At 36.9% G+C, this 15,037-nt stretch overlaps 2 protein-coding genes across 3 annotated transcripts in view; both read left to right on the top strand.

Annotated features, from left to right (window-relative positions):
- cacna1ib (calcium voltage-gated channel subunit alpha1 Ib) overlaps positions 1-8,735 on the top strand; it is a 117,962-nt gene extending 109,227 nt beyond the window's left edge. The window contains exons 32-35 of one of the 2 annotated variants that reach the window (XM_083522738.1): positions 1,138-1,272; positions 2,502-2,691; positions 6,164-6,393; positions 7,344-8,735. In XM_083522738.1, the coding sequence (XP_083378864.1) occupies positions 1,138-1,272; positions 2,502-2,691; positions 6,164-6,393; positions 7,344-7,961 (1,173 nt within the window). In that variant the 3' untranslated portion in view covers positions 7,962-8,735. The remainder of the gene's footprint in view (positions 1-1,137; positions 1,273-2,501; positions 2,692-6,163; positions 6,394-7,343) is intronic. The other variant, XM_083522739.1, reaches the window with a different exon arrangement.
- The window catches only part of LOC310716318 (arf-GAP with dual PH domain-containing protein 1), a 172,388-nt gene that overhangs the window by 111,419 nt on the left and 45,932 nt on the right, over positions 1-15,037 (top strand). The gene's annotated exons all lie outside the window — the stretch shown is intronic.

Below are 15,037 nucleotides of genomic sequence, written 5' to 3' on the forward strand. Positions count from 1 at the left end.
CAATTTTTCAGGGCAAGCAAAAAAAATGTATTATAAAAATTATTAAGATTGAAAAAAGAGTCTAGCTCAGGGGGCTCTAAAGGGGTCTCAAAAGTTTTTTTTTTTCCTTTTCTTTTCTTCTCTTTTTTTTTTTTTTTTACATAAGATCAAAACAATCAGTAAATTTTTTATTTCCTTATGAATTCAATTTACAATAAATGGTCAAATCAAATCTCCCTTAAATCATTAGACAATGTTACTTCACATATTACATATTTACATATACAGGTTTCAAGCATGTGAACTGCCCATAGAGACAATATGAGTCATAATATTTTCATTTAAAGGCTGCTTTCTTTTTTTCACCAGTTGCCGTCTCTCCATTATCAATATCACATGGTCTTTTCCTACCTGCTTCACTGATTAAACTTTCGAGATTTGTTTGTTTAAATCATTTGAAAAATTTACGGAATGAGGGGAAGCTGCCACTCATGGGGGCCTTGAGCAAGGCCTTTAACCCTCTGTGTTCCAGGGGCACTGTATCAACGCTGACCCTGTGGTCTGACCCCAGCTTCCTAACATCTCTTATAGGTGAAACAAACAATAAATACACAAAAAGTCCAGGGTTACATCTATAGATATTTTCCTCTAAATTCTTTTATGGTCTGATGGTTTGGTACTGCTAGTCTAGCTACCTTAAATTGCCATGGTATTAATTTGACTCTCATTTTTTTCCAGGTATTTTTGAAACAATCTTCATGCGACACTACACTCAATTTTTAAACGAAACTAATGCTATCATTTGTACGTAAAAAACATACAACCAAACAGGCATGTAAAATAAAGTTTCAATTGCGTCCAACCTCAAACTCCCCTGTGTAAGCTGAACATAAATCAGAATGCAATACTTACGATACAGAAATTATTCTTTTGAGATCCTGTTTAAATTGTATTCCTCATTACATGCAGCCATAGTTGACTTGACCTGTATGAGATTCAATCATGTGTTTTGCTGTATGTCACAAAGAAACCTATTACTGTAGAATGGAGTGCAAGTGTAAGAGAGCTGTGTGATTTCCATGCTTTTATCAAGTCCTCGGTTATTCTCCACTGTATGTCTTCCCTTTTTGTAAATTGTACACGTTCTTATTTCCAAAGATACGATTGGCTGAGGTGGAGCAGGCCTCCCTGATGTCAGAACAGCTCTCAGACAAGTCGTCGTCTCCAGCACTTCCGGATGACCTCAGTCTCGATGACCACAGTGTGTACCAACTAGCTGTCAGAGACATCAAGGTACAGACAATAGGCCTAACAAGCATTTAAATAATTATTGCATTAAATTAAATAAACAGACAAATAAATAATTAATACATCAATAAATTAAGTAACTTATTCAGTAACAATATACATTATTTAATTGTTAAATTAATTTATTTATTTGTATATAATAAAACATAATTAATTAATTAATTAATGTGTTTTGATTCAATACAAGTAAATTGATTAATAAACTTTAAAAGTTGACTGACAAATAAATTTTAATAAAAGATTTTTCGTTACAAATAAATGAGTAAATGCAATAAATAATATCTAAATTTAATAAATTAAATGTAAAAAAAAAAAAAAAAAACATAAACAATTCATTTACCCAAAATAAAGATTGTGTAAATTGTGAATTGTGTAAAAAATGTATTTTTTATCTGTGTCTGATGAAGCTGTCATTTAAAACCTTTCTACTTTGTGGCAAATTTTTCCCTCCAGTTGTCCAGCAGCATTCTCTCAAAGCCTCGAGGGAGACCACTTTGTACTCTAATGATCCTATTTCTTAATTCCCTAAGTAATGTTAATTTACATGCTTTAGTTCCTGATGAGCTAATCAATGCATGTTTAATCACCTAATCATCTAATCAGTGTTCTCACATTCGTGTATTATTTGAGCTTTTGGGCACATCAGCCAATTGGTGATGCTGATTGTTACATTGCTTTAGGCTCGCACGGCTGATTTTCCCTGTACTGCATCACCGCTAATTTAATATCCACTGCATAACAAGGAAAAGCTGATGGGCCCAGTAACACCAATAGCTTTTTTTTCCCCAATTATTATTATTATTGATTTATCTAAATTTAAACACACTTTAAAAATTTCCAATGCGATCGAGGCAAACGTAGTGTTTGATGCTGATGTATTAGTATCAGGTGAACAGCCACCGAATAATGATATAATTTCTTCTAAAACAGTGTTTACTTTGCCGTAAGCTACCTTCAGGCAGCCCCAACGGCTCCTAGTTTATATGCAGATTAGCATATGGCTCAGTCTTTACACAATGCTAATGAGGCAATGATAAAGCTATGTCATGACCCATGACAAGCTAAGCATGTAAGTAAAGCGTTTAAAAAAATTACAATACTAATAACTATTTAGGGAGATTAATATGCCTAACCTTTAAATCCAGACGTTTCCGAATGCTAATTTTGTCTCATTTGAAGCATACATTCAAACACCGATCTGCTCCATTTTTCAGGAAGAAAGAGGGAGCAGTACCTCTCAGAGTTTAGAAGAACTTCAGGCTACACCGGCTGAATGCAGCATGTCTTATTCTAAGATTCGAGCTTTCAGCATGGGAAGCGAGAGCGGGGGAATTCTTCCTAATTCAGGCTTTCAAAAGCAGAATGAATCAGCATCCCATCATCATGTGCTATCTTGTAATCCAGGTTAGTAGCAAGCAAAAACAGAAATAATAGTTTGTAATATAATATTTGGACATAGCTTAAGAAAATTTATTTACACAACACAAAGTCAAGAAAGATGTTTTTAGATGTAGGTCAGCCAATAGACATGAAGAAAATGGTTACAAATAGAATAATTTCCTTTAATACTTGTCAGTATAGACAAGAAAAGAAGAGCAAAGAAAGGGAGAAAAACAATGGTGGTCAGTGACTGGCTGTTCAGGACAATGGGGTTCAGTGATTGGTCTGTTGAAACAATGATGGTCTGTGATTGGTTGGTGGGAACAGTGGGGTCAATCTATTCATTGGCCATTTATCCAAAGGATCATTGTTGATCTTGTTTGGACACTGGAAAACAATGATTACCAGTGATTGCTCAACTGAAACGGCAGTAATCAGTGATTGGTCATTGGGGAAATTGGTGATCAGTAATTGGTCAGAGAGAACAATGTTTATTCTGGATCAGCAGATGGGAATAATGGTGAATAATCGGTCATTGGGAAAAATGGTGATTGGCAGAAAAAAACAATGGTAAGTTATTGCTTGTATGGATGACTGGTGATCGATGATTGGCTGGTGGAAGCAATAGTAATCAGTGATTGGTCAGTGGAAAGAACCTAAATCGGTATTTGGTCAGTGGTGGTCAGTCATCTGAAAGAACAGCCCATGTTGGAAATTTTAAATTCACAACATGCATTAAATAGACTGTCATAATTTTAACAGACTAATACTAAATAAACATGAATACCAATTAAACACAAATTTCTCATTGGTCTGGAATTTAAGTCTCACCAACCTAATAGACTATATGATCAAAAGTTTGTTGAACCCTGACCATAAGAGTCCTATGTACATTTTTTGAACGTCCCATTCTAAATAGTGTCCCATTTGCTGTTATAATAACCTCCACTTTTCTGGGAAGGTTCCTGCTGTGGCTGTGAAGATTTGTGCTCATTCCACCTAAAGGGTGTTAGTAAAGTCAGGTATTAATGTAGGGTGAGGAGGCCTGGGGTACAGACAAGTCATCCCAATAGGGTTGAGGTCAGTGTTGTATAGTAGGCCACTCAAGATCTTCCACACCAACCCATGTAAAACATATCGTCATGGAGCTCACTTTGCGTACAAGGGGTGTTGTCATGCTGGAACTGGTTTGCGTCTCATAGGGGAAGGGAATATAAAGGGAAAAATTAAATTCTACTGCATCCAGAAACATCTTATATAATTGTGTGCCCAACTTTGTGTGACAGTTTGAGGAATGGGAGGCATGTCTTCCCTCCCCACATCCATAAACCTCCTCCCTGGCCTTCCTCTTTTTTTCCTTCCTGGTGGCTCCATCCTCAGCATTCTTCTTCCTATATACCCCATGTCCCGCCTCTGCACATCCAAACCATCTCAATCTCGCCTCCCTCACCTTGTCTCCGAAATGTCCTACATTCGCTGTCACTCTAATAAAATCGTTTCTAATCCTGTCCATCATCGTCACTCAAAATGAAAATCTCAACATCCTCAGCTCTGCTACCTCCAGCTCCACCTCCTGTCTTTTACTCAATGCCACTGTCTCTAAACCATACAACATCGCAGGTCTCACCACAGTCCTATAAACTTGTCCTTTCACTCCTGCAGATACTCTTCTATCACAAATCACTCCTGCTATCATTCTTTTCCACCCACTCCACCCTTCCTGCACTCTTTTCTTTACTTCTCTTACAGACTCTCCATTAATTTACACTGTTGACCCCAGGTACCTGAACTCCTCCATCTTCTCCCTGCAACCGCACCACTCCACTGCCCTCCCTCTCATTCACACACATGTACTCTGTCTTACTCCTACTGACGACGTTGAAGGGTTTTTAGAAGTCTACAGCTTGTTATTACAATTGATTGATTATGGCATGACTTTGCGTATTGTTTTCCTGGTGATCTTGTGAAGCGTTGAACAGAAGCCTCAGACTGATGCGTGTTTATACAAGAGTGATTATCGGTTATGCATAAAGTCACTACATTTAAAACTCTTCCACTGATGTAATGAGTTCAATAGAGGCACAGGTGGCATAATTAAAGCAGTTTAAATTAGAGCAAAATTTTTTTGCTAAAAGCTGTAGTAATAGCTAATTAACGAAAAAGTCATGATGTGGATTCAGCATGATTTTCACTTTAAGCTCGGAATTCAGACTCACCTATGGCTGCCTGTTTGTGTCGCTCAGCTGGGGAGCCATTAGCCTTTAGCTTTATTCACTGTGTGTGTGTGTGTGTGTGTGTGTGTGTGTGTGTGTGTGTGTGTGTGTGTGTGTGTGTGTGTGTGTGTGTGTGTGTGTGTGTGTTTGTGTGGTGACTCACCGACTGTGCTTGATGTTACCCCCGCTGTACGGAAAACGTCACTCTCTCTGATGTGCCCCTGTCTGTATTTTGTGTCACTGCTTGCAAATGCAAATGTATGTCATGATCAAATCGGTTGTGGGTCACACTGACTTTCTGTGAGTGTGTTGTGTCTCACATACCTTAATAAAAGTGTTTACAAGCTGTCTTTGACATTGCATGTGTTGTCCGTTAAGATATTTTTTTTTATAAGTAAAAGCTGCCCACATGTTTATCTTGCCTGATCCTGTATGATTAGCTATATTAGCAATAAGTGATAAATAAATTTTCTTAATTTAAAATGTTTTGCTAGTCAGCTAATATTTAATAACCCCTTTGGAATGCTTGATAGACAACCTAACAAGACAATGAACAAAAGCATACCTAGCTAACTAGTTTGACAAGTTGGCTAAACGAGTTATCAAATGTATTAAGCCAGTTTACAAAACCTAACTAGCGCATGAATTCAACAAGCTAATTGCTTTAATTTAGGCTAATTTAGCATACTTGTATCACTTTCTTAGAGTTGCTGGTGAATTTTAAATGTTGTTTCGTTATTTAATGACAGAAGCACTGCAGCAGTCAGTTGCCTTTTGAAATGCACATAGACAAAAACAACTCAAATAAATCTCTCAGTTATGGGGTAACTTATATCCCAATATTTATGTAATAATGAATACAACTGTAGATGTCATTATCCATATTTGCAAATGTCTGTGTTTTGTGTAGCCTTAATTAACAGGTCAAGTTCACATGAACAGTAAGACAGGAAGTAAGGGCTAGAAAAATAAGATTTATTGTATCATGAACCAAACAAAGCCAGACCATTTGTCGTTCACATAACTTTAGATGTATTTCTGACAGGAAAAATGACCAATTTGATATTGTATTGAATAAAAGAATGTCTGCTGAATATCAGATGGCTGCTGTTTGTTAAATCTCACAATGCATGGGGTAGTAGGTATAATAATATTGCAGCAATTATAGTGATGCATTATATAATATATAAAATGTTTTATCGTTTGCATTCTGGTGAAGTTGAAAAATTTGTCCTGCCCTCTTTATGCCCTTTCATGTGCTGCCTTGTTAAACACCCCTGCAGCAGATGATGAGCGAGGCAGCAGTAGCAGCAGAAGGGACAGGAGGACACCCTCTCCTCTCTTTCATCTCCCGGCAGACTTCTTCCACCCAGCCACAGCTGTGCCCAAAGGAAGCCTGGCCTCAGGTACAGTGCGGGTAGGGCGACTCGGCTCCAGGCTAACTTCGCCGGCTTCATGGGCATCACTTCGGTCACCTGGTGCCAACTGCAGAGTCGTGGGCTCACAGGTGCAGGTACAGTACTTTTGGATTGGATGTCAACAGCAAATCATCACACCTGTTTATGCTTGTCGAACATCCCATTATACTGTAGATGTTGAGAACCTCCTCATCCCCCTTCCCTTTGCCGTTATAGTAAGCTTCTGGGAAAGCTTTCCACTAGAATTTGGAGTGTGGCTATGGGGATTTTTCCATTCACCCACAAGGACATTACTGAGGTCAGGCACTGATGTTTGGCAAGAAGGTCTTATACATAGGCTGCGATCCAGTTTATTCCAAAAATAATTATCTGAGGTCATGGCTTTGCATAGGCCATTCATGTTCTTTCACACAAATGCTTTAGATGGTTGGGGTTCCTTAGGTCTAGTGAATAAAAAGATTAATCCTATAGCAAGCAAAGGCGCATTATAAAATTGTGCACTTCAGTTTTTTGTAAAAAGTTTGGGGATGAACCTTATTTGGGTGTAAAGGTCAGGTTTGCTCATACACTATATAGGCAAAAGTTTGAGGACACCTGGTGCTTTTTAACATCGCATTCTAAATTTAGTCCCAATTTGCTCTTATAATTCCGTCCACTCTTCTGGGAGATGTTCCATTGGAATGTTCCACGCTTGATTTGGAGTATGCTTGTGGAGATTTGTGCTCATTCAGACACAAGGGGGTCATGATCAAAAATGATAAATTCATCTCCGAAGTGTTCAACAGGGTTAAACACCTTTGACCTTACCTCAGGTCCACTATCTTAATAGATACTGCATCCAAAGACACCCTTTACAATTGTGTGCCTTCAGCTTTGTGATCTGGGAAAGAACCACATATAGCTGAGAACGTCAGGTGTCCCAATACTTATGTAGATAAACTGTATATTGTATTTAATACAGTAAATGTATGCATTCATCAAATATAATACAATAAATAATTTCATAAGTTCTTTGATGGTATACTGTATATTCTTTTTTTTACAGCCACCTTCCCACAGCGAGTCATCATTAGCCACAGGAAAGTCTGAGGTCAGCCTGCAGACAATGTTAGAGGAAGGCATCAACTTCAGCGTACCTCCTCACAGAGACATGTCTTTACCACAACCTCTGCTTTGCCCTCTACCAGATGAAACCCTCCCCTCCTTGGATCTCAGCCAGAGGTTGCACTCTGACTCAACCAGTTTTACTCTCCAGGCCACCAGGGGCCGCCAGAGAAGCCAGAGTGGCTGCGATGGCAGCCCTAACTCCATTGAACCTTTGGGCGGGGACACCAGCATCGTTGAAGGATCGAGTCAAGCATTTAACAGTGAACATTTATCAGAGACTATGAGCAGCCTTTCCCTAAGTTCACTGCTCATGCCTGGCTCACTGGTGCCATCACTGGCGAAAAAGTGCAACAGCACCGGGAGCTTAGAACAAAGAAATGTTATGGCACAAAACAAAAATGGACAGCACCTTCACGGCACAGACCAACATCAAAACCTTTTGAACCTGTGGACAGAAGAAAGAGACAACGGGGACGGTGGGGAGAAAGGGATTGCAGATTTAGGGGTCAAAAGCTCCAGTCAAACAATGGACACCTGCTCTCGGAAGAACAGATGAAACACGTTAACCGGTGTTTTTTTCCCTCTTCACATTTTCCTCTCTTTTGAGAGTGCGACTTTGTTTAGTCTTTCATTCGTGACACGTCAGTGTTTTGTGTAGCCCTGGCAGACAGGTCAAGCTCACACGAACGGAAGGACAGGTAGTAGACAAAGACCAGAAGAAACGTTGGAGAACCAAAAAGAGGTGGTCGTTTAGTTGGGCATTAATTAAAATTATGGAGTAAAATCCTAATCCAGCTAATATATAACGAACAAAGGTGTTTTTTTAGGCGAATGAAACTCGGATGTGGAAGAGTCGTTTTTCATGGCTGCATTTTTTTTCCCTCCATGAAATTTGAATCGATCCTCTGTCTACATGCAAAGGTTGACATTTCAGGAAAGAAACCTCATGGTGTCTCTTCCAATGTAGGACTTTTGATGTCAGATGACTGGATTTTATATCATTCGCAAAAAACCAAGGTAGCAATGATCAAAATTTTAGAAGCTTCCCATAGAAATCAAAGAAGATTGGTGATTCCTTTCTAGGTGTGACCCTCAGTATTAGATTTTTGTCAATGTGTATGTAAGTTTCTGTGTCAGGACTTAATTATTCTTAACTTAAAAAAAAAGAGGGCTATTAAAATCAGTAGCTAGATTTTATCAAGAAATTATCTGCAACTTAAAAAAAAAAAGAAACTGATCATTTTCTGATTCTTTGTTGGACATAATATAAGGTTTTATGAATTTTTTCCAGCTCTGGGTGAATCATATATATACAAAAAAAAAAGAAAAATATGCAGAAAGCGATGACGTGACCATGTTTCGATGATTGTCTACATGAATGAGATGGTTGTGATTTGGTGCATGAGAGCTGATCAGAAACTAAGGTTATTGTACCATAAAGATGTCAAAAATGAAGAATTTTATTTATTTTTACAAGTAGTAGAAATCCAATCTTCCTCATCCACTTTGTATGTTGTATTTCTCATAACGGTTTCCAGTTTAAGTGCAACACAACGTATCTTTATATTGGAAAGAAATAAAGAACATAGGGTTGAAAAGAAAAATGCTATTCAGGGTTCTGAAACAAATGTCTTTCAGGAAATTTAGTAATTACTTTTATTTTGATAATGTTTTTTTTTCCGGAATGCAAGTGGAATTTTATTTTGCATACATGATTTAATAGTCGACCAGCATATTATTTTGCACGATGTATTTTAATTTTTTTTTTTCATTTTGATTTATTTATGTATTGTTTATTTTGTATCATTATCAAGCCATTACCATCATTACAAAATGTTGGATTTTAGGGTAAAATCTAGCTATGAAATAAATAGAATTTACTCAGTATTTTGATTCTGATTTAATGCTTCATCTTATTTTCTAGTGTTATAGAATCCTACGCTTAATGAAAAGTACAGCTAAGGGTGTGATCTTTGCTGAGTGGAATTTGGCCGGTAAACAGGTATAGATTGGATATTGAGGATTTATTTGAAGAACATTCTGCCTTGTGTTGCAGTTTCAGCACTTCCTTTCCTCAGAAGCTCTCTAAAGTAAACTTTAATCTTTAAGCTCAACAGCCAGAGGAGATAATTTATTAAAGACGAGCAAAATCCAAGATTTAAAGCCTGTGATAAACACTTGTGAATGGCAGTAATGACTAATTGTTGTTTTTTTTGGGGTTTTTTTTGTTTTGTTTTGTTTTTTTGCTTTAGTATTTAAAAGACTTAATTGCTGAAATGCACTTTGGGTTTTTTACACTATATAATCACCATTCCATTTAACATTTGGTCCCATTTACTGTTATAATAACCTCCACTTTTCTGGGAAGATGTTCCACTAGATTTTGGAGTGTGCTTGTGGAGATTTGTGCTCATTCAGCCACAAGGGTTTTACTGAAAGGCAGGTACTGAAAATTGGTCCTTTTGGGTTGTGAGAGAGCTTAATAGCAGAACACTCAGGGGCATTGTCATGCTGGAACAGGTTTGGGTCTGGTAGTGCATTCAAAGACATCATATACCATTGTTTGCCTTCGACTTCCAAATCCACATATGGATACAATATTCAGAGGTCCTGATATTTTATATATTAGTGCTGGGTTTATTCTGGTTTTAACAAACAAACAGATACAACAAACGATCTTTAAACTAGTTCAGGAACCTGTGAGGAACAAATAATAAAATTTGTTTTTGTTTTTTTCCTTCTTATAAGTGACTGCTACTTGTGATCTGAATGAAACTATTAGGTTTAAGGGATGTGTTTTTTAACAAGGACTCATTGAATTAGACATACACACATACACACACAATTAATTCAAGACTGTTCAGCAAATATATATAATGAGTTCTCAACATTACAGGTATGTAATGTTCTGGGTTTATACACTGATCCCCTGGAATACCAACATTGAAGTTCTTGTCATCTGTCCTTCTTGTAATTCATACTTTAATGAATGTACAGCTAGGGCTAGAATGAAATCTGACCCAGACCCACTTCTTTACAGCATTCTGTTCATGTTCCTTACAACATTTTAGGGGTTGATTGATTTCACAAAAGAACTACTTGAAATTCTACAACTCATCGTCAAAGTTTTATTTTGATTTCAACATAGTTTCTCTAGTTACCATTTCCCCTAGTGGTGTACAATAGGAATTACAACTGTTAATATAAGTCCAGTGGGGCCGGAATCATGCTGCCCCATATTCATAAAAGACAGTGTTTTAATGACAGGGTTGCTAATTATTGTTTAACAGTATTTAACTGGTAATTTAAGGTTAGAATTTGGACCTCATATATTCTGCAATGTTAAACAATTCAAAGCTCTCAAACATTTACAAAATATTATATAGATGTGATACAGAGCTCATTGGCCTGTTTAATTTATTTTAGAGTCACTGGCTACAGCAATCTGAAGAACTTCTGTTCTGAAATATTTGCAATTAACTACTTGAATTGGTGTAGTCTTACATCTGCCCATGTCAATTTATTTCTCAGTAGGTGAATGTCAGATGCCTTCAAGCTCAGTTATTTTCATTGAGCATAACTAACAGGTTCAAATACTGAAGCATAAATAAATAAATAAAAGGGAACTTCAAAAGGAGAAACTAAAGTGTTGAAGAGAAAAACAAGTCTAAAAAGCACCAATTAATGGACACTTTACTCCCACATCTATGTCTGGTGTTAATAGAGTTTTAAGAATTGTGATTTATGGTTTATTTATAGTAAACTGGTTTAGTTTCTAATGGTGAGCATCTAGCAGGTTGAAGTTTGTTACATGAATTTTATTTACAAGAATGTATTTTATATACGGATACCATTAAATCATTAGCCCATTTCAAATTAAATTGAAGGAGCCAGCAAGCCATTTAATCATGTGCTCTTCTGATTTGCATGATTTACGGTTTGGGATTGCAATGATTTATTCAATGATTGTTGGCCATGTTTGTGATAAACGTATTTAATTTTACTTAAACCTTTGCAGTAAAATATTATCAGACCATTTATTAACCCAAACCGTGTTCCAAAAGACAAACTTGCAATCCTGGCTTTATTTTTGTTTATAGGTTAAAAAAATAAAAACCATACTTTAGATTTACTAACAAATCAAAAATTAAAATTGGCAATTTTAAATTTGATGTTCTGAAATAGGAATAGCGTTATTAAATATAGACTATCAATTATATTATTTATAATAATACCATAGTATTGTTATATTTTTAATACTACTATTATTATTATTATTTGTAGTGATATTTTGAATATAAACATAATCAATATTAAAACTAATTACAAACTCATATAATAAATATTTAATTAAATATTTTTGTTAACGGTCATATCTGATTTTTTACATATTTTTTCATATGTATAAAATAATAGTCTACAGATCTTCTTTTATGCACAGTGTTCGTATTGCACTTTGCTTTTTTTTTTTTTTTTTTGCCATTTCTTTCTTTTTTAAAGTTTCAATTCAACCACATAACTGATTAAAATCTGCATATAAATGGCTTGCACTCAGGTGGGAACATTTGAGCATGTGACTGGCTTCAATCCAATCTGGCAACCTAGATATTCCTTCTCTCCAGGTGCACTGATGCGGCGGCATCGTTCCCTCTATACATCTCAAAAGTAGAAGGAATTAAAACAGAATAATGGTGAAGGTTTTTTCAAGTGAAAATGAGATCACTTACTTTATCATTTTTTTGATGTTTCACCTCTGAATTCGAGAAAGGGAGATAAGATTTTCTCAAGAGTGAAGCAAGGAGAGAAAAAAAATACATTTTTAGAGCTAGAGTGAAATAAAATCACCAGGTAGCAACCACTTGAATATAAGGGGTTTGCAAGATTGGAATGGATTTGAATAGGGCATGTTCCCTTGCTGGGAGAGAGCAGGTAAAACTTCACACTAGTATAAGACTGCAAATTAATAACAAAAGTTATGATAAGTAATATCACTGCAAGGACAGTTTCACATATTCAGAGTTACACTATATAGACAAAAAGTATGGGGACACCTGACTTTTCCAGCCATTTGTAGCTCTTCCATAAAGTGTTACCTCGAATTTGGTCATACACAATTTTACTGTCTGTCTTAGGGATGTAATAGAATAAAAATCATTTTAACTTCGAAACCCAAATGTGTTCCAGCATGACAAAGCGTGCACAAAGCAAGCTCCATGAGGATATAGTTCACATGAGTTGAAGTGAAAGATCTTTAGTGGCCTGCTAAAGAGCTCTAAACAATTAAATAATGAATGAGCACAAATGTTTACATTTCATAATCTAGTGGAACATCTTTCCAAAAGACCTTATGGGGACTTTATTGTGGAATGGGACGTTCAAAAAGCACATATAAATCTTACGGTCAGGTGTCCACAAACTTTTGATAATATAATGTGTAATATAGTGTGCAATGACTTTTTTTCTACAGCCAATTCTGAATCTTTTAACCTTTACTTAACAGGTGTAACTAAAAAAATTCTTTCACCTGAGTGACTCGGTCAAGAAGGCAGCAAAAGACAAAACACCAATTACAGACAAAACAGCAACAAAAACAATGAGTAAAAATAAATAAAGGAATTAGACAGAAAAATAACAGTGATATGCAACAGTCTCGTGGCTTTTCGTGATATAGTCACGAACATCAATCTATTGATCCGTGTTCATGGACCCGAGTTTACTTCTTTTTTTCGCGTCTCTCAGCATGACTGCCTCCATCTGACTTTGTCTAGATAGCAATGGAGGCAAAGGATCATGGGGAATGCAGACAAAAACGCTAAAGCTAATCTTTTTTCTCCATTTTTATCAGAGGAAAAAGGCAGAAAATATACGGTTAGGGTATGGGTTAAACAGTAAGCACTTTTGTACGTCGCTCTGGATAAGGGCGCCTGCTAAAAGCCACAAATGTAAATGTAATAATTGTGTGTGTGTCTAGTTAACGCAGTCTCTTTAATTTACTGAGAGAATATATTTACTGTGTTTAAACTGGAAGGAACCACTGACGATGGTTTATAATAGCGAGAAGTTTACCGAATGTAAAGCAATAAAAATATATAAAATCTCCTAAAAAATGTTGAGTGATGGTGCTTGAAGATTAAAAAAATCAAAAACAAATGAGGAAAAAACAATACAACTTCTGTGGTATCCAGTGGCAAAAAGAAACCTTTGGCAGAGGCACTCAAAATACTTCCTATTGAAATACATTAAATATAAAGTCCCCCTTTAGTGACAAGAAAAAAAAGGGAAATTTGTGTCTATGAACACGAATCAATAGATTACTGTACATTTCGAGACTATATTATGAAATGCTTTGAGACTTGGCTGTAATATGAGCAAATATAATAGATGCAACTTCAGATGTAACTTTCATTTAAATGATTTCTGAAGTGCCATAAATTCAACCAGCAAAGGATGCAGAAAGACTTCCTGTTTTAAAAAGTAATTTTTAAGCCCTCTCTTGAACCCACCATCATTACAAGCACGTGTCTTTACGACTGAAAATTTGGGATAGAAAATACAGACTGACGAAACACGAAAAAAGGATTTAAGTCCAAGGTCAGAATTGTGCCTAAGTGAACAGATGCTGGTGCAATAAACTGTAAAATTGGCCACGTGTGAATATTTGCATTTCTGCTAACGTTTGCATACAACTCAACCCTTCAAACACCATCAGCTCTAACAAAGCAGCTGAAGAAGACACACGATGAACATCATCTCTGCCCATGTCAGGGGAGATAAAGTGCAACGTTAGCCGGGGATTAGTATTAGCATTTAACTTTCTGAGCAGGTGCTTCTCCAGATGCTACCGGTCATCCATGTTGCTGGACATCTGTCCAGCACTTGAAGCTTTGAAGTCCTTGCTGGACAATGTCCTGCTTTGCTCTTACATCTGTGAGCGTGCTGCTACAAACGAGGTGCTTATTAGCATTACAGAGTATCGACAGTGTGAAAGGGCATATATACAGGCCTGTCCCCTTCGGCTAACTAGTGCTCAATCGTTTGTCAGTGGAACAACAAATCAGTGTCGCAAAGACATCGTACGTTGCTGTTATGCCTTTTCGTGAGTCGGAGTGTCAACCTGATTATTATTACAGGCTCACCGTAATCCTCACTTTTCTCCAGCTTGTCCTATTTGTTGTATCTCTCGCTCACCGATTCGGGCTGTCGTCTTCAATTTGCTTTGACATCAAGCGGTAATGATGGAGCTCCCGAGCTCAGATAGACGGCCCGCTCTGTCACAACCACTCAATCGATGTCTCATTCATCCACACTCATTCGTTGTAGCCGCACGGCCCTGAACCATCACATCGTATCACACAACGCAATTAATTTAGCTACTCGCTTGCTCACTCGCTCCTATTTCTTTTCTTTTTCAACAACAACTCTTAATGTAGTAGCTCCTGGAGGCGGAAATGTTTTCCTAATTGGCTCGATGCACTTAATATGACAGAATCACTGGTAGTACATTTCCCGTGAATAGTTTTGGTTTGTAAATGGCGATATTAAGGGGTGTGTGGGGGGGGGGGGGGGGGAGGGGGGGGTTGGGCGACAGGAGACTTCTGACGGATTACATTTTACCGCTCCAAATTAGATAAG

The sequence above is a fragment of the Silurus aristotelis genome (genome assembly GCF_946808225.1).
Source record: "Silurus aristotelis genome assembly, chromosome: 2".
Classification (NCBI taxonomy): Eukaryota; Metazoa; Chordata; class Actinopteri; order Siluriformes; family Siluridae; genus Silurus; species Silurus aristotelis.